Raw genomic sequence first — 24,687 nt, forward strand, 5'->3', positions numbered from 1 at the left:
GGGAGAGAAGCACAATTAAAATTCCCCAAATAGCAAATTTCAAAAGCATGAAACACAAGCAGGATTCTGAGATATTTATATGTATTTTATTCCATAGTCACAAATGTATAAAATTCAAACAATACAAACATCTCACAAGTTCCAGATACCTGGGAGAATAAGTATAATTAAAGCCATCAGCATAGAGAAAAGTCTTAATTTCCCTATAACTCCTTTTCTAACTAATTTCTAGCAAAAGAGTTTAGGATTAGAATTGTTCCAGTCCCCTAGAAAAGGAAAGTTCCCTGTTCCCATCCCCAGTTGGGCCACAAGCTGTGGTTCCCCTGGATGTGTTCCTGTGCCTGCACAGACATGGCTGGAGGGAACAGGGATGAGGTTTTTTATTCTCAGATATCAGCAGATCCAGCCTCTTCTTTATTTCACAGCCTCTCCACTAACCTATAAAAAACCACCCCCAAACCAACACCAAAAGTAAAAAAAGAGATTAAAATATCTATAAAACAGGAGGTTGAATATGGGCATCACACAGGGACATCATCCCATCCCTCCCCAGTCCTGTAAGCAGCTCAGGGTGCCAGGGGTCACTGAGGCACTCTGGTGCCACTCCTTTGTCCTCCAGGCTCATCCTGGTGAGGGGAATAACCCAGCCAGGGCAGTGAAACTCCTGCACTGCAGGGCAGGGGCACAGCTGAGCTCCTTCCCAGTCACCTCCAGCTCTGCATCCTCGAGTGACCCCGCTCAGTTCTCACCCAGGAGCTCCCTGTGGAAACTGCAGCAGGGAACTGTGGATGTGTTTGTGTCCTTGGGGAAGGGACAATCCCAAACCCTGGCACTGCTCAGGGAGGGACAATCCCAAACCCTGGCACTGCTCAGGAAGGGACAATCCCAAACCCTGGCACTGCTCAGGGAGCTGTGGATGTGTTTGTGTCCCTGGGGAAGGGACAATCCCAAACCCTGGCACTGCTCAGGGAGGGACAGTCCCAAACTCTGGCACTGCTCAGGGAGCTGTTTGTGTCCCTCAGGAAGGGACAATCCCAAACCCTGGCACTGCTCAGGGAGCTGTGGATGTGTTTGTGTCCCTGGGGAAGGGACAATCCCAAACCCTGACTCTCCGGTGCTGCCCACGGCTCCCAGGGGACTCCAGCGAGCGGGATGTCAGGGCTGTGTCCGTGTGTGTCCCCTCCTCAGGCACACTGGGGTGTGTGTCCCCTCCCTGGGCACACTGGGGTGTGTGTCCCCTCCCTGGGGACACTAACCCCTGCTGGGGCCGGGCAGGCCGGGCCGCGGGGCCGATGGCTGCAGGGCGCGCTTGGTGACGGTGCTGCAGCGCTGCAGGATCTCCTGGGTCGAGGGCCGGGCTGGCACCTTGGGGACACCTGTGGCCACCTCGGGCTCAGCCAGGGACGAGCTGAGCTCAGCTGTGGAGGACTCCAGGCAGCCAGAGTCGCTGCTGTCCCTGAGCTGTGGGGATTTGCAGCCGGACAAGGCCGCGCCGGGCGAGCTCCGGGCCTGCTCCAGCTCGGCTTTGCCATCGCTCGCCGAGCTCAGGGAAGAGCTGTCCAAATCCGAACCCAAATCCAGCTGTGGGCTGGAGCTGGCCCTGGGCAGAGGGCAGGATCTGCTCCTCTGAGAGCTGCTGGGGCCCTCAGGGCTGGGCTGGGGCACGGGCTGGGCCCGCGGCCATGGCGAGCTGAGGTTCGGGGTGGATGTGTTGAGGCCGCAGCTCAGGATGCTCTGGAGGTGGTGGTGAGGGTTCAGGTAGGGCCTGAGGCACAGCGAGGGCAGGTAGCCAGTGCAGCCATTGTACCTGAGGGCAGGATGGCAGTGGTGTCAGTGTGGGACATACCCTTGGTTTTCCACAACTATTAGAATAAATGCTGTGTAAGGAAACTTTTTTGTATGAATATAAGTTTTTCTTCTACTAATACCCAACTTAAACATACATTTTTTTAAAATAGTATGCTTAAACTACCTTCCTAGTTAAAATAACAGCCCATAAACATGTAATACAAACCCTACAGCTAACACAACAATTATCAACACTCATCGGCTGCAAAAGGCCAAAACCACCACCCAAATTAAAAAACAATTTAAAAAAAATTAAAACCACAAGCCAAAAAAACACACACACTCTTAAAAAGCAATTCCAACAAATAATCATACTAAACAGTTCTCAAAAAAAAATTAAACTAATTAAACTATGCATAAAAAACTATAAATATACAAGTATTGTGAAATGTATTTAAAGAAGCATTTAAAGCTTAGCAGCTTGCAAGCACCCAACCATTTTAACCTTTTGCTTTATGTGTATCTCCTATTATCTTTTTATTAAACCCTTTAAATCTAACCAAAACAACAAAACGTATTTTTCACAGGAAGAACACTGAGAAAACCCTTCCAGCACCTCAACATTTGCCCAGCTCTGAATCCATCCCACCCATCATGCTGAATCCTCTCAAATCTACCAGGGGTCAAGGGCAAGGGGGCTTGGGGCAGCAGGGGTGTGAGGACAGGGAAAGCATCCCCAGGCAAGGACAGACATCCCACACGGGCAGGAACAGCCAGCAGCCCCCTCAGGAGCAAGATTTTGGGAAATCCTCCTCACCTGATCAGCCACCAGCCGTGGTGGGATCTCCTGAGCACCTCCACCACCACGCCCTGGTGCAGCGAGAGCTCGTCTGCCTTCTGAGCCTCGTAGGGCTGCACCACAAAGTACAGGCTGCCTGCAGAGAGAGGGACAGCTTGGGTTTGCCTGGTGGAGAAAAAACTCTGATCCCTGTCAGAGACCAGCTCTGGGTCCCTGAGAGTGACTGGTTTGCTCAGGGGCCCCAGTCTGATCCATTTAAGTTGGATATAAAGAAGAAGTTTTTTTTAAAAAAGGATATAAAGACCCTTCCAACCCAAAGCACTCCACGATTCCAGACCCACAGGTGATGGCAGAACCCAGCAGAGGAGGCAGAGGTGCAGGCAGGGGCTGCAGGCAGTGGATAGAGTGGTGGGGTTTGTTTGGAAGGAGGAACAGACTCACCCTCCTCGTCTGAGCTGAGGGCAGGCTGGATGTCCTCACAGGCATCCAGCTCTTCCAGGTACGAGGCTGGGAACCAGGCTATCTGCTTGTCTGCATTTTCCACCAGCCACCAGCCTACAGAGAGGAAAAATACCCCGATTTTAACAGCCTGCAAGTCAAGACATGACAATAATCCCTGGGTAGGGGACACAAGAGACAGGAGGGACATTCACTGTCCCCAGGGAAGCACACAAGTGCAAACCCTGACACTACCCAGCTATGAATCCATCTGTCCACCCACCCCTGACACTGAATCCTGTCAAACCCACCAGTCATGTCCTTGATCAGCACTTCCACAATCTCCTTCTGAGCCACTGTGAAGGGTTTGTTCTTGGTGTCCTTGGTTTTGAAGGCCTCGATGCAGCGGTAGCTCTGTGACGCCTGAGGGAGGGTGATGGAGAGGGGCTGGGGGCTCTTCTCCCTTCTGAAAACTGATGGCATGATCACAACACTGAAAAGCAAAGTCAAAAACTTGTGTGAAAGGTTGAGTTTGGTGCTGATTTTGGTAGAATCATTTCTGCAGTAAGCTGAGAAGAGCTTCAGGCAGCAGAAACAAAATTAATGTGGATTGAAGTACCCAGCTGAACTGGCCTGGAGTGTAAATTGTGTTTCCCTTCTATCCATATCCCATAACACTTCTGTTTCACAACCAAAAAAATACAACTCTTATTTCATACCTGTTTTCAGGGAAGGAGGGATCGAGGTCTTGAGTCTGTGCCCTGAAGAACTGATTGACCTCTTCCCCCTGGGAGATTTTCACATCCATTTTCAGCAGCTCCTGGGAATACTTTTCCAGCAGTTTCATGATCTCCAGGCACCTGTTCAGCTTCCCAGCCTTCCTCTGCTGCATAGCTATACCTTCAAAACACCAAGGGCACAGTTGGGATAGGACAGGGAGCAGCATCTTTTCTCTGAACACTGTACAAAGTCCCTGCCTCCCTGACAGGATTTTTTAACATCTAAAATTTTTCTTTTTTTCACATGTAAAGTTTCAAGAGGTTTGTCTCTGCTGTGAGTTATGAGTGTCCCTGATGACTCTTGTGTTTGTTGGTCCATCAGAGATCTGTCCTTACCTTTAAACCTGGGTAAACTCCTCAGTGACCCATTCTCAGTGGGGAATTTTTTCTTCAGTGTTTTCTAAAAGCAAGGAGAAGGAGAGAAAGGTGATTCCTCACAGCTCACGCACAGCCAGGCTCCTTCCCCTCCCCAGGACAGGAATCTTGAAATTTGAGGAATTGAAAATTCGCTTACATGGAATTTCTTAAAGTCTTCAAACGTCCTGTAGATGAGAATGTTGTTCTGATCTGACCAGGACACAAACATCATGTAGTTCTGGGAAAATGAAAGGGAAAAGAAAAGCAGTTTAATCACAGTGTTCAATTTTGGATGCTTCCAGGCAATCAGCATTTGCTGTGCTTCAGTTGAAGCTTTTAATGTCACATTAAAAAATTAAATGAAATATTAAACTAACAAAAATATTTCCTTAACTTCACAGTCCCAAATGGGTAATCATTGCTGAAATCAGGAGAATTTCATGGTGCTGTGTCAAAAAGAGATCAAACCCCAAGATATCAAGGCCATTAAAAAACAAGTCCCCTTGTCCCAGACCCCTGGGCTCCAATCCCAACACTGTGGGGAATAAACAAACACATCCCTGGAAAAGTAACTCAAAATCCTTTAGTCTCCCAGTTCACAAAATAAATTTAAGGAGGAAAAAAAAAGAATAAAAATTAAAGTACCTTCTGCTTTCTGCACTGCATGAAGCCAACAGCCTTCACACTCACAGGGTACCTGTGGCAGCTCATCCTCCCCACGGCTGCTGCTCCTCCTCAGGGAGCCAGAGGGATGAGGGATGAGGGATGAGGGATGGAATTGGAGGGATGGGAGCTGGAAGGATGGAATTACAGGGATGAGAGCTGGAGGAATGAGAGCTGAAGGGATGGAATTAGATGAGAGCTGGAGGGATGGAATTGGAGAGATGAGAACTGGAGAGATGGAATTGGAGAGATGAGAACTGGAGAGATGGAATTGGTGGGATGGAACTGGAAGGATGGGAGCTGGAGGGATGAGAGCTGGAGGGATGGAATTAGAGGGATGAGAGCTGGAGGGATGGAATTAGATGAGAGCTGGAGGGATGGAATTGGAGAGATGAGAACTGGAGAGATGGAATTGGTGGGATGGAACTGGAAGGATGGGAGCTGGAGGGATGAGAGCTGGATGGATGGAATTAGAGGGATGAGAGCTGGAGGAATGAGAGCTGGAGGGATGGAATTGGAGAGATGAAAACTGGAGAGATGGAACTGGAGGGATGAGAACTGGAGGGATGGAATTAGAGGAATGAGAGCTGCAGGGATGGAATTCGAGAGATGAGAGCTGCAGGGATGGAATTGGAGAGCTGAGAGCTGCAGGGAGCAGAGATGCAGCTCCAGCCCTGAGTGCCGAGGTTAAATACCCTGGAGCAGGAGGCAGGGCAGAGGTGTAGCCGAGTTTCCTCCTCCACCCATTCACCGCGCAGAAATTCCTTGATTTGGCAAACTACCGCGTGCCTTTTACCTTTCCCCTCGCTTTTAACATGCAAATGCTGCCAGGCGCAGGCGGGACATAGTTCAGGCTGCCGGGGAAGAGAAACACATTTTTTTATGACATCCTTACGAAGCAGTGCCGGGAAGGGAGCCGGGGCTGTTTGCCAGGGCTGGGTGGAAGGAGGTCACAGGGGCATCAGCACCTGCCCCGAGACATTTCCGGGACACCTGAGAGGTTTTTATGGCTGTATTGCCCGGACTGAGCTCACTGCAGTCACAAAAACGGATTTAGAACGTGGGTTGTAAAACACGCATCAGGTACCATTTAATATGAGTAATATTTGTCGCAAATATATATATGTTTTTCCTGTTTTGTCCCACGTGCTGAGTTACTTTAAATAGACTTCTGAGAGTTTTATCAGTATCTCCATGGAGATGCCGATATTATCAACAGACACATCCCTAGGATGTAACAAAGATTGAGAGCTCCTCAGGTGTGATGGAAATTCAGCCCTGAGTGCTCTGCCCTGCATGCAGCCAGCTCTTCCCAAGGAGCAGCTCCCCTGGCCAGAGGCACAGCAGGAGGGATAATTCCAGCCTTGGACAGCCTGTCCTCTCCCTGAACCTCAGGGTGATGTGATCAAACCGCCTCTTCTTTGATAAAGCTTCAATGGAACCATTATCACTATAATTATCTTTATCCTTATCATTATTGGAACTCAAACTGAGAGGCTCAGCCGTGCCTCCCTTTCATTTCCCAGCCACACTTGGCATCTCAAACCATCAGCAACGGCTGCAGGTGATTTTTCACCTACAAAAAAAAAAAAAAAAAACACCAAACAAATTAAAAAAAACAACCCAGAACTGGAACAGGGAGCCAAACCAGATTCCTTCTGGAAAATACAGTCAGGAGGGTCTTGGTTTGTGTTCCATGAGCACAGGAGGTGCTCCCACACAGCAGGGTGGCAGTTTCTGGGGACAAGGAAAGCAGCTTTGGATTTATTGCTGTTGGATATTTGTCCTGCACTAAAAAGGGGAAGTTATCCAAAGAGCACTTTGGGTCGGTGTGGATTTTGGAGAGAAAATCTCTCCTACAGCACATCCAAGGCATTTCCTGGCTCAGGGAGCCACACAGGAGCTGCCCTGTGGAAAAGGGATGTGGAGCAGCTCCCTGCCCTCCACAGCCCTGCAATCAGAGCCTCCATTCCTCGGGTACAAAGGTTCCAGTTGGTAAATCTCCCCAGATCAAAGAGTGAGCATTTTATGGAGTGAGAGGAAATCATCCAGCAGATTTATTTAGAAAGCCCCAGTCTCTGAGGTGCCAAAACTCTTTGCTGACTCCATGCCCTCAAACCTGCACTCCTGGGTTTCTCCTTGGCAGCCAAGCCAGGGCCAAGCTCACCTTCACGTGGCTTTGTTGAGTGGCTCTTGGAAATTTTTGTGACCAAGACTCCCAGTGAAGCACCTTGGCTCAGTTTCCTGTCTCAAACACAAACCACAACATATTTCTAAGAATGTAAAGGTTCAAACATGTTTATCCTGACTGGGAAAAAGCAAAGACAAGGAAAGTCTTGGAGGAGCTGCAGGATGAGGAGATGGGGAAGCTCATAAAAACCAGAGGAGTAGGAAACAGCCTTGGTCAAAGCTTAGCTGGGTTTCACCATTCTCAGGGAATTCAGGCAGAAAAGGGGGTGTGGAAAACATCTGATGGAATGTTACAACAGGAAGGTGAAGCTACACAGGGGTTTGTTTACAAGGCAGAAGGACCAGGCATGCAGTGAGGAGAGCTGGAAAAGATTGGAGTGATGGGAGTTTGCTGGTGATTAGCAGTGTTATTTAAAACTAAATATGAGCAAAACTGCTCCAAACTCAGTAATTGATTATTGAGAAAGCGTTTTGTGGAAGTGAGGGTCACTGTGCCACAGAACTGAGGTGCAGGGAGGGAGGGGAAAGCCTGGCACCCCTCCCGAGTCACCAGCACCTCTGATGTCACCTGCAGTGCTCAGTTCCAGCTCTGCAGCTGCCACAGCAGTATCGATTCCCTGGAGGTGTCAAGTGTGATATCATGAAACTCTCTGCTCCAGGATGAGCTCAGGAGCCACGTCACGGCTGCAGTGACAGCGCCCACGATGGCCCTGGATGGGCACAGAGCTCCTCAGAGCTCCCCACAGCTCCCAGCCATGCAGGGCCATTCCTGCCAGGAAGGATGGCTCACCCCCACCGAGGCCATCAGTCCACTTCTCTGCTTGTAAAAAACAAGACAAACATTGTTTTTCTGGCATTATCAAGTTTGCTTTTTGTCCTCTACAACTTCTGTGTCATCCTGCCATAAATCAGCGCCTCCTCATGGGTAATAATTGATGGCAGGGGAGGAGGGGTCTGCCCAGAAAAAGTGACACTCAGCAAGAATTGCTGGGTGCTTCTTCACTGATATTTATTTACACAGCTCTGAGGACAGCAGTTAATTTTCCTTTCATTGTTTTACAAGGTACCAAAGAGATCATGAATTAGCAGAAATACGTAGGAGTGCATTTCCCAGCTTTGCCCAGATGCAGGAAACACGGGATTTTTCTTAATGGCTCCCATCATTTTGCAGTCTGCTCCAAGAGAGCCTCCTGCACCCCACCTTGCTACTCAAGGAGCATCAGTGCAGCCATGAACAGCTGCTCTGGGGATGTTTGTGTCACAGCAGGTGACTGGGCATTGTCACAGGGAGTCACAGCAGGCTGCCTGCCCCGGACTGCCCACGGCTGGGAAGACACCAGAGAGGCTGCAGGAAGGTCCCCCAATCACCAGGGCTGTCCCTCTGAGTATTTCCATTCCAAGATCAGCCTCTTTTCCATGGTAAATCAACACTGATGCTCTGCTTTTCTTTTCATTTCAGTGTGGGTAGGAGTTTTCAGCAGAATGTGAGTGCACAGATGCTCGGGGGCAGCCAGAGGCTCTCCAGCTCTTCCTGAGCCATTTCCAGGAACAGCAAGAAACAGCCTTGTCCCAAACGCTTGGAGAGGAGCAGATGTATTGTAACATCTTCCCACACACAGAGGTTGTGTCTGGGCTGGTGGGTGACCTGTGCCCCTCACGGTCCCAAATGTGGGACTCTGCACCAGGGATTTCTCCTTCTGTGGCCAGCACAGGAAAAGTCCTCAGGCCACCCTGAGGACACTGCAGCTGCGAGGAACAGATACAGAAAGGAGCTGTGGGCACAGCCAAGAACAAAGCTGGTGGAAAAGCTTCATCTTTCCCTCGCTCACCTTCAGGATCAAAACCTGCCCTTTGCTGCTCTTGAAGGTCACCTGCGATGACACACCAACTATCAGCACCTTTAATGAAAAGCCCAGATGCTAAAAGCCGATTTTAAAAGTACAAAGAGGTTTTAGACTTTTAATAAATAGAGAAACAGACCTTTATTTAAAAAGAATAATGAAAACCCAGACACTGGAGTTGACAAAAGTCTCCTTCACCTCACAAACAAAGGAAGCAGTTGAACTTTCACACAGCCCAGGATCAGAGGTTTTGCAGTAACTAATCCAGAAGAAAGTATTTAATTTCACCCTAATTTCAGCAGCTGCTGCAGGCACTAAAGCATTTCTCTGTGGCAGACCCAACCTAGCAACCCTTTGAGGCCAGGCAGCAGCTCAGCCCTTTCCCACTCCCATCCCAGAGCTTCCCAAGGTGCACATCCCTCTTCAGGGCAGGGGGTCACTCACTCCTCACAGGCAGCTTTATTTCAGGATCCAGAATCACAGCACCACATCAATCCCCCTCAAAGCTCATTCCTGAGGCATCATTTTCTTGGCAGAGCCCTTGGGATGGCCCTGCCCAGCCCAGGCAGAGCTCTGCCTGTGTCAGGGTTTGGGCTCCTGTTTACCAAGCACTTGTTGCAATGATTTCACAGTTATTTTATAGAAGTGACATGTTTTGTTAAGGTCATGAAAAGGACAAAAGTGTGATTCAAGAGGGAATCTTCCAGAAAGGGTGAGAGTGTAACTTAAGCTGCTTCAGGGAGAGGAGGTTCCCTGAATTCTTTTCTGGGGAAAAGCGGTGTTTGATGAGTGCATGGCACGGGGCCAGCGCTGTGTGGACGTGCTGGGACCTTCTGTGAAGGGACAACAGAAGCAGGGTGGAGTTTCCAAGGGGGTTTGAGGCTCTGCAGTGCACAACCTGCCCTACACATTCCTAAATGCAGCAGGGAAAATCCCAGGAACACCAGTACAGCCAACAGCAAGCACAGAGAACGCGGAGAAATATTGTTTTCACTTGGGGAAAATCTGTTCTTACATCAAGCTAAATATAGTAAATTGATCAGAGACAAGATCGTTGTGTTCCTTCTGGATTAGTCAGAGCTGCTCATCCCACTCTTTCCCTTTCCTCATTCCCCAAGGCCATCGAGGAGCAGAGTATGCAAAGCCCTATCTCTCCTGGGGATTCCATCAGCACCAGGAGCTCTGGGTAAAAGTTCACTCATATTTCAGAGCACAGACAGCAATTCGTGTTCCTCATCCCCTTCAGAAACCAGGGAAAACCAGATCCAGTCTTCACTCAAAAGCCTGGTGGGAGAAGAGCAATGTGGAAGGAATTTTCTTTCATGCATGTTTAATTCTTAACGAGTCCAAACATAGCAACTGTTACCTGAGGAAAACCTCTTCCACTGAAGGAGACTTCCTGTGGAATTCCTTTGACCCCCTTCTGGAAAAAAGGAATCACCCCAAAGCAGGGGCCACTCTCCTTTTGCAAAGCCAAGAGGAACAGGAGCTGCTCACTGAAGACTTTGTGCTTCATTTTTCAAGAGCACAAAATTTTTTTGTGTTTGTCCTCAGAATGGATGAGCTGATTGCAGAGAGGCTCGAGTGGGTCTGGAAGGAGGAGATGGATTGGAGCACAACACAAGGAACCAACCTGCAGAAATAATTTGGTTTTCTCCCTGCCCCTGCCATCACCATTACTCATGGATTCTCATTTTAATCAGCAAGAGGATCCACACATGAAAATTGCCCCAAATTAAAAAGAACAAACTCAGTGCCTGGTGTAGATGCCCAGATTTGTGAGAGGCAGTGCCTTGTGCTCAGTCTTACACTTCAGACTGTTCTGAACACATTTCAGCAGTTCTGGATGGATCTGAACCGAGATCAACATCTCACCCATTCCCTGGCAGGGGGGCTGAAGGCTCCTTCCTGATATCTGGAGGATAAATTCATATTTTGGGAAATTTTACAGGTGATAAAGTTCTTTGACACAAGCAGAGAGATCAATATGATTCACTTACCTAGAAATAAATGTTTTCATTTTGTTGCTGCTATTTCCTAGTTGGCTGCAATTTCTCAAACAAGCCTATGACTAATTCCTGGTGCTGGCTCATCGCTGGTCAGATTTTAGGTTAGACTCACATTCTTACATGCAAATACAAGACAGCTTCCTGCTGTGTTCCCCTGCAGAGGGAAACAGTTCCACTCAGCTGGAACTACCTACAAAACCATCACAAAAACATTTGATAAGGATCCTGAGAGGCACAGGATACCCTTTTCTTTCCTCCCCCGAAAAAAAAATCAAAGAATCATTGAATGGGTTGGGTTGGAAGGACCTCAAAGTCCATCCAGTGCCACCCCCTGCCATGGCCAGGGACACCTTCCACTGTCCCAGGGTGCCCCAACCCTGCCTTGGGCACTGCCAGGGATGGGGCAACCAGGACATCTCTGGACAACCTATTCCAGTTGCCTCATTTGAAACTTTAAATAAAATACTGGATATTCCGTGGTGTTTCAATTCCCAAATGAAGAAGGCTCTGAGAATATTATTCCTGGTCCCAGTCCATAATGACCAACCTGCAGGAAGCTGGGTCAGGCTGTGTGAAGCCTCCTTGGGATCATCCCTCCTCAGGATCATTTCCCCTTGTGTCTCCTCTCCTCAGAGCCACCTCGCCTAGTGTCACCTGCTTTGCTCAGGGGCTGTGTTTAAGCTGAGACCTTTGTCCTTTCCCAAGCCCACTGTGAGGATCCCTGTGCATGGATTCGGCAGGGTTCAAAGTGGCAGAGAGCCCCATTTATTCTTCCTGCCCCAGCCCCACTGCCCGTTCCTGGCTCTCACAGGCACAAAGGTAAGAGCAGAAGATCAAACAGCTCTGAGAAAGGCAAACACAGCCTTTCATTCTCTCCAGCATGGATTTTACTGCAGCTTCCTGGTGAGTGCTGCCATCACCCCCTGAGCTGCCCCATTCCAGGCACGGCTCTGAGGGACACACTCAGTGACTCTGTGATTTCAGTGAGTCCCATCTCACAGACACTGGCAGCTGAAAAAGCTGCAGCTGCTCTGCTGGCAGCACCTGTGCCCAGGAGCTCTGAGCAGGGACATCTTCCACCATCCCAGGCTGCTCCAATCCCATCCAGCCTGGCCTTGGACATTCCCAGGGATAGCCACAGCTCCTCTGGGCACCCTGTGCCAGCCTCTCCCCACCCTCCCAGGGAAGAATTCCTCCCCACAATGTAATCTGTGTGAGGAGTGTGTTTGGTAACAGGCTGTGGCACACTGCAGCTCCCACATCAGTGCTGGAGCAGAGCTTGGGTGGGTTAGGGCTGTCCAAGGGGAGCAGGAGGGAATGTTCCCTCATCCTTCCTCAGCTCTGCACCACATCCCTTCCTTTGGATAAAACTAATTTGTGTCTGCACTTGGATTCATTTAGAGACAGTAAAGTGAATTTCCTTGCTTTGGTTTGAACTGGAGCATTTCTCCATTTTTTAGTTTTGAAATGCAAGGTGATGCTGGACCTGAAGGCAAGTGGAGAAAACTGGGAGGATCTTTTCCTAAAGAGCCAGCTCTGCTCCTAGGGCTGAGCAGGAAAGGGGCGAGGGGAGAAACGTGGAGCACAAATCTCTGTAACCAACAGCCTCCTTCCAGGCTAGGAGCGTTTTCCTTTTCAATAAAAATGCTAATTTTTTAACTGACTCCATAAATGAAATGACTACCAAGGAAGCAAAGTCTGCTAACAGCCAAACCAGGAGATTACTGTGACTTGAAACATCTCTGCAACTATTTAATTGTTTGAAGACCAAACAATAAAGCTCTAGAGGAAATTCCCTCAGTATCTCATTCTCTTTTTTCCTGACTTTAGAAAAATTAACAAGCTCGTGAGCATCAGTTAAACATTTATTGGTGGGGAAGGAAAACAGACATAAAAATGTCACTGTCCCTACTTGATCTTTCCTTTGCATGTGAAATTTATCTTTATAGTTGTCTATAACTTCAGACAAAGCCATTCCAGCAGTTACTCGTGTGTCCTGTCCCTCCCTCACAAAATTCAGCAAAGAAATATTCCCAAGAAACCACAAATAAATAAAAATAAAGGAGCACTGGTAGAGACCCCAAGATGGAGATCCAGACCCTCAGTTCAGTGCTCCACAGAGCAGGAACAGCTCAGCCATTTCCACATCAAACACACCAAATGTTGAAGTATTTTTGAGGGCAAGTGTTTGAGGTATTTCTCTAAAATTATGCTTTTTCTTATACACATTTTACACCACACTGTGTTAAATAAATCACATTTATTTATTTATTTATTTATTTATTTATTTATTTAGTGATGTTTTGGTCCAGCTCCATCCTGGACATACATTTGTTTGCATTAAACAAAATAATAATATTTTTTCACTTGACCTACAGGTGATAAACAGGAGAAAAGTTGAAGTGGATACAAAATTCACATTGTTCGGGGTAGGAGACTTGCAGTTCTCAAACCTTTAAGAGCATGACAGAATCAAGCCAAAAAGAATCAGAACAAGTCTGTGCTGCCCTCCAAGTTTTCACCCTCTGACCTCCATTAAGAATTTCGTAAGGCCACAGCTAATTAATGTTTCCAAGGGGTGAAAGAGCAGGGTCCAAAGTCTGATGCCAGGCTGGACCATTGCCCAGGCCACCACTCTCATGTGCTCACAAGCCTGTGGCTCTCTGAGAATAAAAGGAAAAATGCCAAATGTCCACTCTAGGCCAAGGCCCTGGGGTCAGGTCTGGCTCTCCATCACCCCAGGCAGCCCATGCCCTGGTGTGACACATGCCAATGCTCTCAGAAAGACAAAAATCCTCCCTCAATACGCATTTACAAGCATGTGACAGGTGTTAAAAACACACAGAACTCCATATGGGCGTGTTGCTATACAACAGCACGAGTTGGATGGAGTTAATCACTTGTTTGTCCATAAAATGGCCCTGTTGATTGTGTGAGTCTGCTGGAGATAACGCTGAGGTGCCCGTCAGTGCTGCTGGCACGGAGAGCTGCTGTGTGCCATGGGCATCTGCACATCCCAGAATCCCAGAACAGCCGAGTCAGGAGGAGATTGTCCAGGGTCACCTGGAGCAGGTGACACAGGAATGTGTCCAGGTGGGTTTGGGATGTCCCCTGAAGGAGACTCCACACCCTGCCTGGGCAGCTGTTCCAGGCTCTGCCATGTCAGGGCTCTGCTCTTCCTCCCGTCATGAGAGGAATGTTGGATTTCTCTTTACAAATGAGCTGTGGATAAAACCAGCACTGAGAGATAAAAGGAACAATGGGATGGATTCCACTGATTGATGAATGGGAAAAGGTATTTGTCTTTACAAACAAACTGTAGGTTTGCTGATAAATGAAATTGGGTGTTGAAAGATGAAAGAAGCCATGGGAAAAACTATGAATTCTATAAGAATTAAAAATTAAAAAGGAGGGTTGGATATTAGAGGGGAATCTCAAGTATCAGAAGTCAGTGCCTCTCAGCCAGTGGGGAAAGAGAGAAGGAAATGTGGCAGGGAAACTGGGATAAAAGAGGGCTGCATCCTCCAAAAATCTGAGAGATCCCAGGGGATGCCCCATGGCCTCTCCCTTTATTCGAATAAAGCAAAAAGGACTCCTCTGTCTCCTTTTTGGACAGAAACCTCTGGTGTTTGTGGATGAATTTTCCTGATACATGGAAAGAGGTTCTTCCTCATGTCAGGGTGGAACTTGTTGTGTTTTAGTTTCTGGCCACTGCTCCTGGTCCTGTCACTGAGCAGAGTCTGGCACCATCCTCTGACACCCTGCTGGGATTTGTATGGATTGAGGGATCCCCATCTCAGAGATGCTCCAGACCCATACGAACATTTATTTATACATATTTTTGTGCTCATTTGGGAGGGGAACTGCTCTTTGGCACCCACTGTGAGGACACGGCAGAGCCCCCTCACGGATCTGCGTGAGGGTGAGCACAGCCCCACCACACCCAAGCAGCGATGTGAAGCGCAAACCGAGGAAACACAGCCAGGCATGTCGTGCTCTCCTCACAAAAATATATCTAAACACAGAGTTTGCTGCTGTTTTTTGGTAAAATAACACCAGAAACTGCAGTTGGCGCGCGCGGCCTCCGAGCCCCCTCACGGGAATGGCGCCGCCCCGGCCCGTCCTGCACCGCGGCGCCAACATGGCGGCGCCCAGCGAGGGCCGCGCGGGTCGGGGCTCCGCGCCCTTCCCGGGCACCGACAGCGGCTCCTTCCCCTTCCCCTTCCCCGCCCCGCACGGCTCGGCTGGAGAGCCACCCAAGAAGCCATGCCGAGCCTGCACGGATTTCAAGAGCTGGCTCCGCGAGCAGAGGAAGCAGGCGGCCCCGGGCAGCGCGGTGAGGCGCGGTGGGAGCCACCCCAGTGATCCCCAGTCCCTGCAGGGCTCCCTTAATCTTCCATCCTGCCCTTTCAAATGGGGGGCTGCGTGTTCCTGTCAGGGTGTGAAGGAGCTGGGGACAGGGTTCCCTTTAGGGGGGATGGGAAGGGGGATCCCCATCTTCTCCCTGGGTGTGAGGGGGCTCTGCCATTGCCCGCGCTGAGGGTGTGAGGGGGCTCTCCATGTTCCCATTGAAGGTCTGAGGGGGCTCTGCCATGTCCCCTGAGGGTGTGAAATGGTCTTTGCTTTGTCCCCTCAGAGGGTGTGAGGGGGTCTTTGCCTTGTCCCCTCAGAGGGTGTGAGGGGGTCTTTGCCATGTTCCCATCGAAGGAGTGAGGGGGGCTCTGCAGTGTCCCCTCAGAAATTGTGAGGGGGGCTCTGCCATGTTCTTCTTGAATGTGTGAGGAGGATTCTGCCATGTCCCCAGAAAGGATCTGAAGGACTTGTTCCCCCTCATCTCACCTTCCCGCCTGTTATGAATGAGAAACATAAAATCTCGATATTCAGCAAAATTCAGATTGCTTTATTTTATATAGACAGAGCAAAGCAGCGCTGGGGAATGTGAGGGGTCACTGCTCACTCCACACTCTATCAAACCTTGATTTGCAGCTTCTTCTTATAGCATGGTCCATCGTTGTAATCAATAATTTTTGTTTTGTTACTGTCATAATTTTGCCAGGCAAGCAGTGGTGGTGAATAAACATCTGTGTAAAAGTCTCTGGGAGTCAATCCCACAGATACCATCTGGTCTTGGTAAATAAAACCAGCAGAAATCGAGAAGTTCTGGTCTTTGTAGTTAGGCAGTCATCGATAAAACAAAGGCAGGAAGTCTGATTTTGCAAAATCTATCGGACTATTGGAAAGTCTGATTTTACAAACTGGTAGTAGATACAAATTATTTAGAAACATAATATTCATAACAGAGGGATTCAAAACAGAATGATTTAATCACATTTTTCCTCTTATCAATGTCGCTTCAGACCTTAGTATTCTGGTCTATACAAACCTCAATACTTTGATGATGAACACAAATCTTTTATCAATTATAACACGAATCTTTTATCGATTATCACACCCCTGTGTCCCTGTGCAGGACGTGGCTGTCACTGAGGAGAAGGAGCCCCCTCCGGACTGTCCCCTGGACAGCGAGCAGCTGGGCCGCAGCACCTGGGCCTTCCTGCACACCATGGCTGCCTACTACCCCGAGCGGCCCTCGGGGGCACAGCAGAGGGAGATGAGGGACTTCATCAACCTCTTCTCCAAGTTCTACCCCTGCGAGCACTGCGCTGAGGACCTGAGGGAAAGGTGAGTGGCCTCAGTAGGTTTTTTGAGGATTTAGGGAAAGGTGAGTGGCTTCAGTGGGTTTTTTTGAGGAACTGAAGGACAGGTGAGTGACTTCAGCAGGCTTTTTTTAAGATGTGAATGACAGGTGAGTTTCCTCAGCAGGTTTTTTGAAGAGCTTATGGAAAGGTGAGTTTCCTCAGTGGGTTTTTTGAGGCTCTGGGGAAACATGAGCAGCCTCAGTGGATTTTTTGAGGCTTTGAAGGAAAGGTGAGTGACCTCAGCGGATTTTTTGAGGATCTGAAGGACAGGTGAGTGACCTCAGCGGGTTTTTTGAGGATCTGAAGGACAGGTGAGTGGCCTCAGTGGTTTTTTTGAAGATCTGAAGGACAGGTGAGTGACCTCAGTGGGTTTTTTGAAGATCTGAAGGACAGGTGAGTGACCTCAGCGGGTTTTTTGAGGCTCTGGGGAAAGATGAGTTTCCTCAGAGGGTTTTTTTGAGGATGTGAAGGACAGGTGAGTCACCTGAGCAAGTTTTTTTAAGATCTGAAGGGCAGGTGAGTTTCCTCGGCAGGTTTTTTGAAGATCTTATGGAAAGGTGAGTTTCCTCAGTGGGTTTTTTGAGGCTCTGGGGAAAGGTGAATGGCCTCAGCAGTTTTTTTTAAGATCTGAAGGACAGATGAGTGTCCTCAGCAGGTTTTTGTACTAGAAGAGCTTGCCAGAAGTGCTGGACTGCAGCAGCTCGTTTGCATATCAGCAGCTCTTCCTGCACTTGAGGTTTGTAGCTACCTGAACTGGTTCCTTCCATTATTGCATCAATCACAGGTGCACTCACTCAGAAAACACACACCTGTCCTCATGCTGTCGGGTTTTGTGCTGCCTCCAAGGCCTCCCTGAGGCGATTTTGGAGTTTTCTGGTTCTAAATGGGCTTGATTTTCAGGAGATAAGTATTCTTTTACCCTCAAGAATGCCCTGTGTTGGCAATCTCAGTAGTGAAGGCAAAGACTGAAATGGGCTGAAGTGTTTGATTTCATAGAAGTCCATTCCAACCCAAACCCTTCTGGGATTCTGTGACAAAGATTGCTGCTGCTCTCAGCTTCTTTCTCAGAAGTTTCAAATCACTTGTTCCCTGTTTGCAGGTTACAGACAAACCAGCCTGATACCAGCACCAGGAGTAACTTCTCCCAGTGGCTGTGCCTGCTCCACAATGAAGTGAACAGGAAGCTGGGCAAGGCAGAATTCGACTGTTCCCGCGTGGATGAGCGCTGGAGGGATGGCTGGAAGGATGGCAGCTGTGATTAACCCCCAGGGACTGCTCTGGGAACCCAGCAGGGCTCTTCAGTCCATGGGGAGTCACTGCAGGAGTCAAGAACTCAGTTTGTGTGGGACTGATTCAGAGCTGAACCAATAAGGAGAATTAAAAATCCTATCCCAATGATATTTTGATAAGTGGTACCGGTAATGGTGCCAGGAACCTCTGAGGTTGGGTCACTGACAAACTCATTTCATGGTGACATTTCCTGATTTTGGGGGCATTTGCTTATTTTTGTGACTAGAATTCATTTTCCCTGAACCCAGTGGTATTCTCTGCAGGCACTGCCTGATCTTTTACAAAATGCATCTGATTAATTTTCATTTTAATTTCTGTTGTTCTGATAGAGAAAACTCCTGCTGGGTTTTGTGCCAAGTCTGGATTTCTCTTTCTAGGATCTCCAACATTTGTTGTTGCTCTTGCATCCAATTCCCTTGATAAAAGTCCTGAGGGCAGGTACATTTATTTTAAACACTAAAATCATAGAGCCCAGGTTTCTCAGTTTGGTTTTGTGTTTCAATTATTATGTCAGAGGACAAAGCAGAGTCAGAATCATTTCAGGTTCTTCACACATTTTGTGATCTCATCCCTTCCTGCTCTCCTGGCTGGGAGAAGTTTGCACAAACCCTGACACCAGCAGGTTTTTTTTTCCCTTCCCTGTTTCCTGCTGAGGTTTTCTTGCATGTTTTATTGAGCTTCCTTATGTCATGCCCCACAGTACACCTGCAAATTTACCCTTGGGGGATTTTTTGCAGGTTTTGACTGGAAGTGTTCATGATGCTGTTGTAATTAGAGCAATGGCACTTCTTATCTGAGACTTTAGTCCTCACACCACTCTGTGGGGCTCCTAAGTGGTTAAAGAACCAATAACACCTTTGGAAACACATTTTAATATTTTGTGGGACAGTCAAAGTCCTTTCAAGTCGGCTCTGTTAAATGAATATCAGATTTTTATGATGATTTCTGAACCTTTTATGTCATAACATTTCTGAACACAAACCCAAACGAGCTGATAATGAGGAGTGTGATTGAAGGTGTCATTCAGGCCATAAAAGTGCTCAGAAAATTTCCCTTATCACCATGTTGAGGTTCTTAGAACAAACAAATCCCAGCTCTTGGGTTTTGGTCATGAACTCAGCCCCCAAAACAAAACCCACTGGGATCCTGTAGAGGGGAGAGGACCAGCAGAGGGGCTGCAGCCTCCCTTTGTGCAGGTAGGACCCGAGTGACTCAGTTCTGCCAGGACACTTTTAGCAGCTGGGGCTGTGGGCAGGCGTTTCCCTCTGGGTCTGGCTGTGCTAAAGCAGGAATTTTGTGTTCTTCCATTCCAATCTGCCCTCCCTGTTCTCTGTGACAATTCCCCCGCCCACGGAGCAGATGAGATTTCTCTGATTTCTCCCTCGTTTGTCTCAGTGTGAATGAGCAGGTTGGTGAAACATCTGCCCCATCCTTTGTCACCTTCATCTGCCAGGGGACCAGGCTGGGGAGTGGCACTGCCCTGTGCCAGCCCTGGGATGTGCTGGCCAGGGGCAGGGAGAGCAGGGACAGTCCCAGCTCTCCCTGAGTGCAGAGAGGGAGCTGAGGGTGTGCCCAACACATTCTGGTCACTCTGTGCTTCAGGGAGCAGGAGGAAAATCTGTCCTGGCAGAGCTTGGGAAGAGCCTCAAGCTCAGTCTGTGTCTTCAGCAAATCCTCCCTGAAAATGAGGCCTCCAGCTGTGGCCAGGATGCTTTTAGGGCAGTTTCTGTCTTTGCCAAGTGGACATTTAATAAAATCTGTGCTTGTCTCGTGTTTTTGGCTTGGCAGAAAACTCTGATGTTGTTGTTTCTCAGGCATAGCCTCACCTCAGTGGACCTGGCCATGTGAGGAGAGGGGGATTTGTTCTGCTGCTTATTTGTACCACAAGTTTTAGTCTTGGGTAAGGAATTTCCATGGGAGGTCCTCATACTCCTGTACAGAAAATTGTGAATTCCCTACTAACTGCACTTGATTAAATCTAGTTTTAAAAATCTCTGTATTCAAATTGTATTTTCTGTTGATGTAAAATTAATAAAGCAACTGAATTCACTCCTGGTTCACTCCTGCTGCATGGGATCTTTGGCAAAGGGATGGGTCTGACCCCTGCATGCCAAGATACTACTGTATATACATAAACCAAGATATATTTATAGTTTTATTTGTATAAATTACAGTTTGGGGTCTCAGATAAATTCTGTGATTCTGTGTGGATTGATCAGACAAGCTGGGGCTGCTCCTGCTCCTTCCCTCTTGTGCTGGTGAATTGATGCAGTTCTCTGCTGGCCCTACAAAAAATCAGAAATTTGTACAGCAGGTCCTGTACTTCACTTGATTTCCTTCTTCTTTTTCTTTTTATTTTTTAATTTTTATAATTCCCTCCCCAAAAGCAAAGAGCAGGGAGCCCTGGGGGGATTGTGTGCTCCATGGATGGCAGGCAGACTTGCAGATGCTGGCAGAAGCAGCACTGTGCCTTTGACATTTTTCCAGGGATTAGCTGTTCCTTTGCAGTGCTTTGGGTGTACACAGCCTCCTGTTTACAGTGGGATTCCCAAGAGTGGCTTTGTTTTCTCGTGTCTTTTGCTTCAGCCTGTTCCAGGCAGTGTGGGAGATTCTTCCTGCTGGAGTTTTACAGGCTTGGAGAGGGAAGGTTTGGATTTTTTTGGGTTTTTCTTTCCCCTCCCTGTAAGCACTGATTTTGTTTCATTCTATTCCTGGAATGGAATTTTTGTCTGAAGGATGCAGAGGAGCTGTCCAGTATTTTTTGAAGTCAGGATGAAGCACAACCAACAAGGTGAAGTCAACTCTTGATTTGTAGGGTAATAGGGAAAGTAATAAAACATGGGAAGCAAACCACGGGTAATGGCATGGAGACAAATCAATTAAATTGTAATCCAAGGGGGTGAGGGTCAGCCTTGGGACCACAGGGAAGTGTTGATAAATGCCAAATCCTGATTCCAGGCTGGCCAACCCTCAGTTCAGATGTTAATCATGGTCCAGGGAGCTGTGTGAAACTCTGAAAAAAGCTTGCTGAGGATAAATGGGGTTTGGTGCCCTTCTCTGTGCTGATATATGTAAAAAAAACCAAAAAAACAACTCAGCTGGACCTTTTCTGTCAGTTCTGAATCTTTGTAATTGCCCTTAAGATTTCCACAAGTAGAATCACAGAATTCAGATTGAGAATCACAGAATCTCCTCAGTCAGGAGGGACCCACAGGGACCATCCAGCCCCAAGTCTGACGAGCCACACCGGCGTTTGCCAAGCTTTGAAACCACCGTGCTGCCCTTGGCACGGGACAGTCCTGCTGCCAGGCTTCCCTCCCATCCAGCACATCCTGTGATTTCTGCTTGGCTTCTGCACTGTGCTTCCCGCGGGGAGCTACCGGGAAAATTCCCTGCACGTCTGACCAAGCCAACAGCAGAGGGCAACAGAGGATGCATTTCCATGTAGGTCCATGTGTGTTCATGTGTGTTCGTGCATTTCCATGTATTTCCATGTATATCCATGTATTTCCATGTATATCCATGCATATCCATATATGTCCATGTATGTCCATATATTTCCATGTGTGTCCATGTATGTCCATCTATTTCCATCTATTTCCATGTGTGTCCATCTATTTCCATGTGTGTCCATGTATGTCCATGTATTTCCATGTGTGTCCGTGTATTTCCATCTATTTCCATGTCTATGTATGTCCATTTCCATGTGTGTCCATGTATTTACATGTATTTTCATATATTTATATGTTTTCCCATGTATGTCCATGTATTTCCATGTGTGTCCGTGTTTGTCCATTTACTTCCATGCGTGTCCATGTATGTCCATGTATTTCCATCTATTTCCATCTATTTCTATGTATGTCCATGTATTCCCATGTATGTCCATGTATTTCCATGTGTGTCCATGTATTTCCATGTATGTCCATGTATTCCCATGTATGTCCATGTATTTCCATGTGTGTCCATGTATTTCCATGTGTGTCCATGTATTCCCATGTATGTCCATGTATTTCCATGTTTGTCCATGTATTTCCATGTATGTCCATGTATTTCCATGTCCATGTGTGTCCATGTATGACCTTCCATGTTTCCCAGAACACCAAGTTTTAGTTCTAAGCTCAAACCCCAGTGCTGGATGGAGACTTGTCCTGTGAATTCTGAGTCTGGTCAGGCCAAGCTGGGCCTTCCCTGCTTTTTCCATCCAGGAGTGCAGAAAACAAAAAAAAAAGTGGATTCTGTGACTGTGCCTCCTGTTCTGCTGCTCAGATGGGGTAAAGGATACACAAGGTGTAAAAGACAATGCCCACATGGCCAGAGCACCTGGCTGGGGGCTCTAGAGATCAAAACTCAGCTCTCTTTCAGTCATAAACTTCCTGCTAGACCAGGTAAGTCCCTTCACCTTCTGCAGCCACACTTTCATTTCTGCATAAAGGGAGTAGAAATAGCTGTTAGGGCAGCCTTGACCTGTGTTTCCTATTTAGATAAAAATCTCAGGGAGGCTGTTTTAATGTGCTTGTGCTGCACAAGCCTGGCCTGAGAGTATTCACAGTTATAAAATGCCTCATCTCCATCCATGCATCCATCCATCCATCCATGCATCCATCCATCCATGCATCCATCCATCCATCCATCCATCCATCCATCCATCCATCCATCCATCATCTATCCATCCATCATTCATTATCCATCCATCATCTATCCATCCATCATCTATCCATCATCATCCATCCCACAAATCTCTTTTCCATCAGGTTGCATGCTGCTTGTGAATCTGAGCACCTGTTAGGATTGTGTTTACAAAGCTTTTTTTAATTTTCAGTGTATTTTGGCAGCAAAGTTTGATGTAGAGATTTGTGGAAGCTCTTCACGTCCAGAATGGCTTGAGCTGCCCCTTGTCCTGGTACCTGTCAGCTCTGCTCACTGTGCTAATGTCACCTGTAGGTGACAGCACCAATGTCAGCTGTGTGCTGGCACGTCCCCAGCACTGGGACTTGCCAGGCTGTTCCTGAGAAGGCCAATTTGGGGAACAGCAGAGACCTTGTTCCTCTTTTTCAAGCTCCTCCCAAGCGGGGAGCAGTGGCTGCATCAGATTAGATTCTGGTTCACCAAAACCCCCAAACTTTTCATGCTGTGAAATATTTGGAGGAGCAGATGCTGAGTTTCATTGTGAGCCGTTGAGGCTGCACCACTGGGAGGGGTTTTGAAACCTTTTGGGGTTTGGTTCAGTTTGGGTTTTACGCAAGGATTGAGATACCAAATCCCCTGTTCAAAACCAAAGCTACCTGAACTCACTGAGTCCTGTTATCCCAATCTGCCCTTAGCAAAGTTTTCCAGTTTTTTATGGCACACTTAAGCTGGGTTTATCCAGTACAATGAGTGCTGAATCCCACCTGAGAAACCTTTCACAAGTGGATGAGTAACCTGCTAATAAATGTTCCTCCAGATATTTTTGGCTCTCTTAGGGGGGAAAGCATGAAGAGAGGGATAGTGGGCTAAGGTATTGCTCATCAGGAATCCCATTCTCTCTGCATCTGGGCCCTGTGGACTTCTAAACCCTTCTCAATATTCCCATCAACTCATTTTGCTGATGGCTGAAAGCAGCACCAGCCAAGCCCTAATGAACAGCCAGCAAAGCATTTCAGAGCAGCAGCTAAACGAGCATCTCTCAAAGTGCTGCTCCAAGCCTGCTGCCCAGGGAATGTGAAGGACAAGCTGTTTTCCCACCCACACCCATGCCAGGGCAGGCTCAGAGCACTGAAGTCAGTGACTGGAATCCAGTCTGGCTCCCCTGGGCTGGGCTCTGCAGCCAGGCTGGGATTGTTTCACTCCAAACACACCTTGGTGGAGCTGCTCCCAGAACAAGGTGGTTTCACGGTGCTTTTCCCACCTGGAGCACTCTGTGCAGCTCTGGGGCCTCACACACGAGGAAGATGTGGATGTGTTGAGGTCACTGATCACAGGGCTGGAGCCTCTCTGCTGGGAGTCCAGCCTGGAGAAGAGGAGGCTCTAAGGAGACCTTGGAACCCCTTCCAGTTAAAGGGTTCTGATCCCAGTCCTTGGACTGACTGGAGCAGGTTTTGAAGAAGGAGAAAGCCTCACATTTTATCTCCTCCAGGTTGTCACGTCCACACACTTAGCCCTGAGAAAACTTGAGGGTTTTGGGGGTTTTTTTTGGTGATAGAGAGGAAGGTAAAAAGTTAACATGACCAGAAGCAGGAAGCAAATACAGGTTTTCCATTATTAATTAAACTCATATAAAGCCAAAATATGGGCAGATCTTGGGCAGTCTTCTGCGTGCTGCTCTGTCTGTTCCCTGTCCTTATTCCCTGTCCCTGAAATCCAGTGGGAGAGATAAACACAGACCAAACTTGTTCAAACTGAACAAACGCTCTGGGAAGAACCATTTCCAAACACTGCTGTTCTCCATTTGATGGGGGAAACGTGGAAGGTGCAATATCCTTCCCCATTATTGGCTGGCTCTGTGCATGTGCTGATTTTTGCAGCAATAGGAAGAGAGAGACAGAGACAGTTTGTATGTGGGCTGGAGATACCTCCTGTGCTTTATCTGAAGAAAACTGGCACCCCATGATGTGGGCAATGGTTGTAGAAATGCTGCACACAGCAGAAGTTGGGGGGATGAACCCCAAAGAAAGGACAAAAATAGGAGCAGGAATTTCAGTGTCTGGAAGGGTATAAACCACAGACCTGTCTGGAAATGTTCATGATTTGTTCTAGGGTAACACCTCAAAGCTTCAGGCAGTGTCCTGCTCCCTTGTGCTTCTCATTATCCAAAATATCCCTGTTCCAGCTGGGACAGATGAGTTGGGCAAGACA

The 24,687-nt window shown here is 47.9% G+C and overlaps 2 protein-coding genes across 2 annotated transcripts; one reads left to right on the top strand and one right to left on the bottom strand.

Annotated features, from left to right (window-relative positions):
• Positions 1–1,251: 1,251 nt before the first annotated feature.
• NOXO1 (NADPH oxidase organizer 1) lies at positions 1,252–4,393 on the bottom strand. Its single transcript, XM_033074335.1, has 7 exons — positions 4,319–4,393; positions 4,141–4,204; positions 3,745–3,925; positions 3,337–3,518; positions 3,029–3,142; positions 2,606–2,723; positions 1,252–1,807 (listed from the first exon to the last, which is right to left on the bottom strand). Exons 1-7 carry the CDS (start codon positions 4,391–4,393, stop codon positions 1,252–1,254), a joined length of 1,290 nt encoding a protein of 429 aa, XP_032930226.1.
• Positions 4,394–15,000: 10,607 nt separating this feature from the next.
• Positions 15,001–19,902, top strand: GFER (growth factor, augmenter of liver regeneration). The gene is made up of 3 exons (XM_033074155.2): positions 15,001–15,200; positions 16,335–16,546; positions 17,663–19,902. The coding sequence occupies exons 1-3, from the start codon at positions 15,006–15,008 to the stop codon at positions 17,823–17,825; spliced, it is 570 nt and encodes a 189-aa protein (XP_032930046.1). The 5' UTR covers positions 15,001–15,005; the 3' UTR covers positions 17,826–19,902.
• The last annotated feature ends 4,785 nt before the right edge of the window (positions 19,903–24,687 follow it).

The sequence above is a fragment of the Catharus ustulatus genome, chromosome 16 (genome assembly GCF_009819885.2).
Source record: "Catharus ustulatus isolate bCatUst1 chromosome 16, bCatUst1.pri.v2, whole genome shotgun sequence".
NCBI classification, from domain to species: domain Eukaryota; kingdom Metazoa; phylum Chordata; class Aves; order Passeriformes; family Turdidae; genus Catharus; species Catharus ustulatus.

Bases quoted from the DNA above. Each gene is read 5' to 3' on its own strand.
- NOXO1 (XM_033074335.1), bottom strand. From the start codon at position 4,393: ATGATGTTTGTGTCCTGGTCAGATCAGAACAACATTCTCATCTACAGG. The intron at 4,205-4,318 runs GTAAGCGAATTT...CCTTGCTTTTAG, and splicing joins AAGACTTTAAGAAATTCCAT to AAAACACTGAAGAAAAAATT. The intron at 3,926-4,140 runs GTAAGGACAGAT...GGTGTTTTGAAG, and splicing joins GAGTTTACCCAGGTTTAAAG to GTATAGCTATGCAGCAGAGG.
- GFER (XM_033074155.2), top strand. From the start codon at position 15,006: ATGGCGGCGCCCAGCGAGGGCCGCGCGGGTCGGGGCTCCGCGCCCTTC. The intron at 15,201-16,334 runs GTGAGGCGCGGT...GTCCCTGTGCAG, and splicing joins AGGCGGCCCCGGGCAGCGCG to GACGTGGCTGTCACTGAGGA. The intron at 16,547-17,662 runs GTGAGTGGCCTC...CCCTGTTTGCAG, and splicing joins GCTGAGGACCTGAGGGAAAG to GTTACAGACAAACCAGCCTG.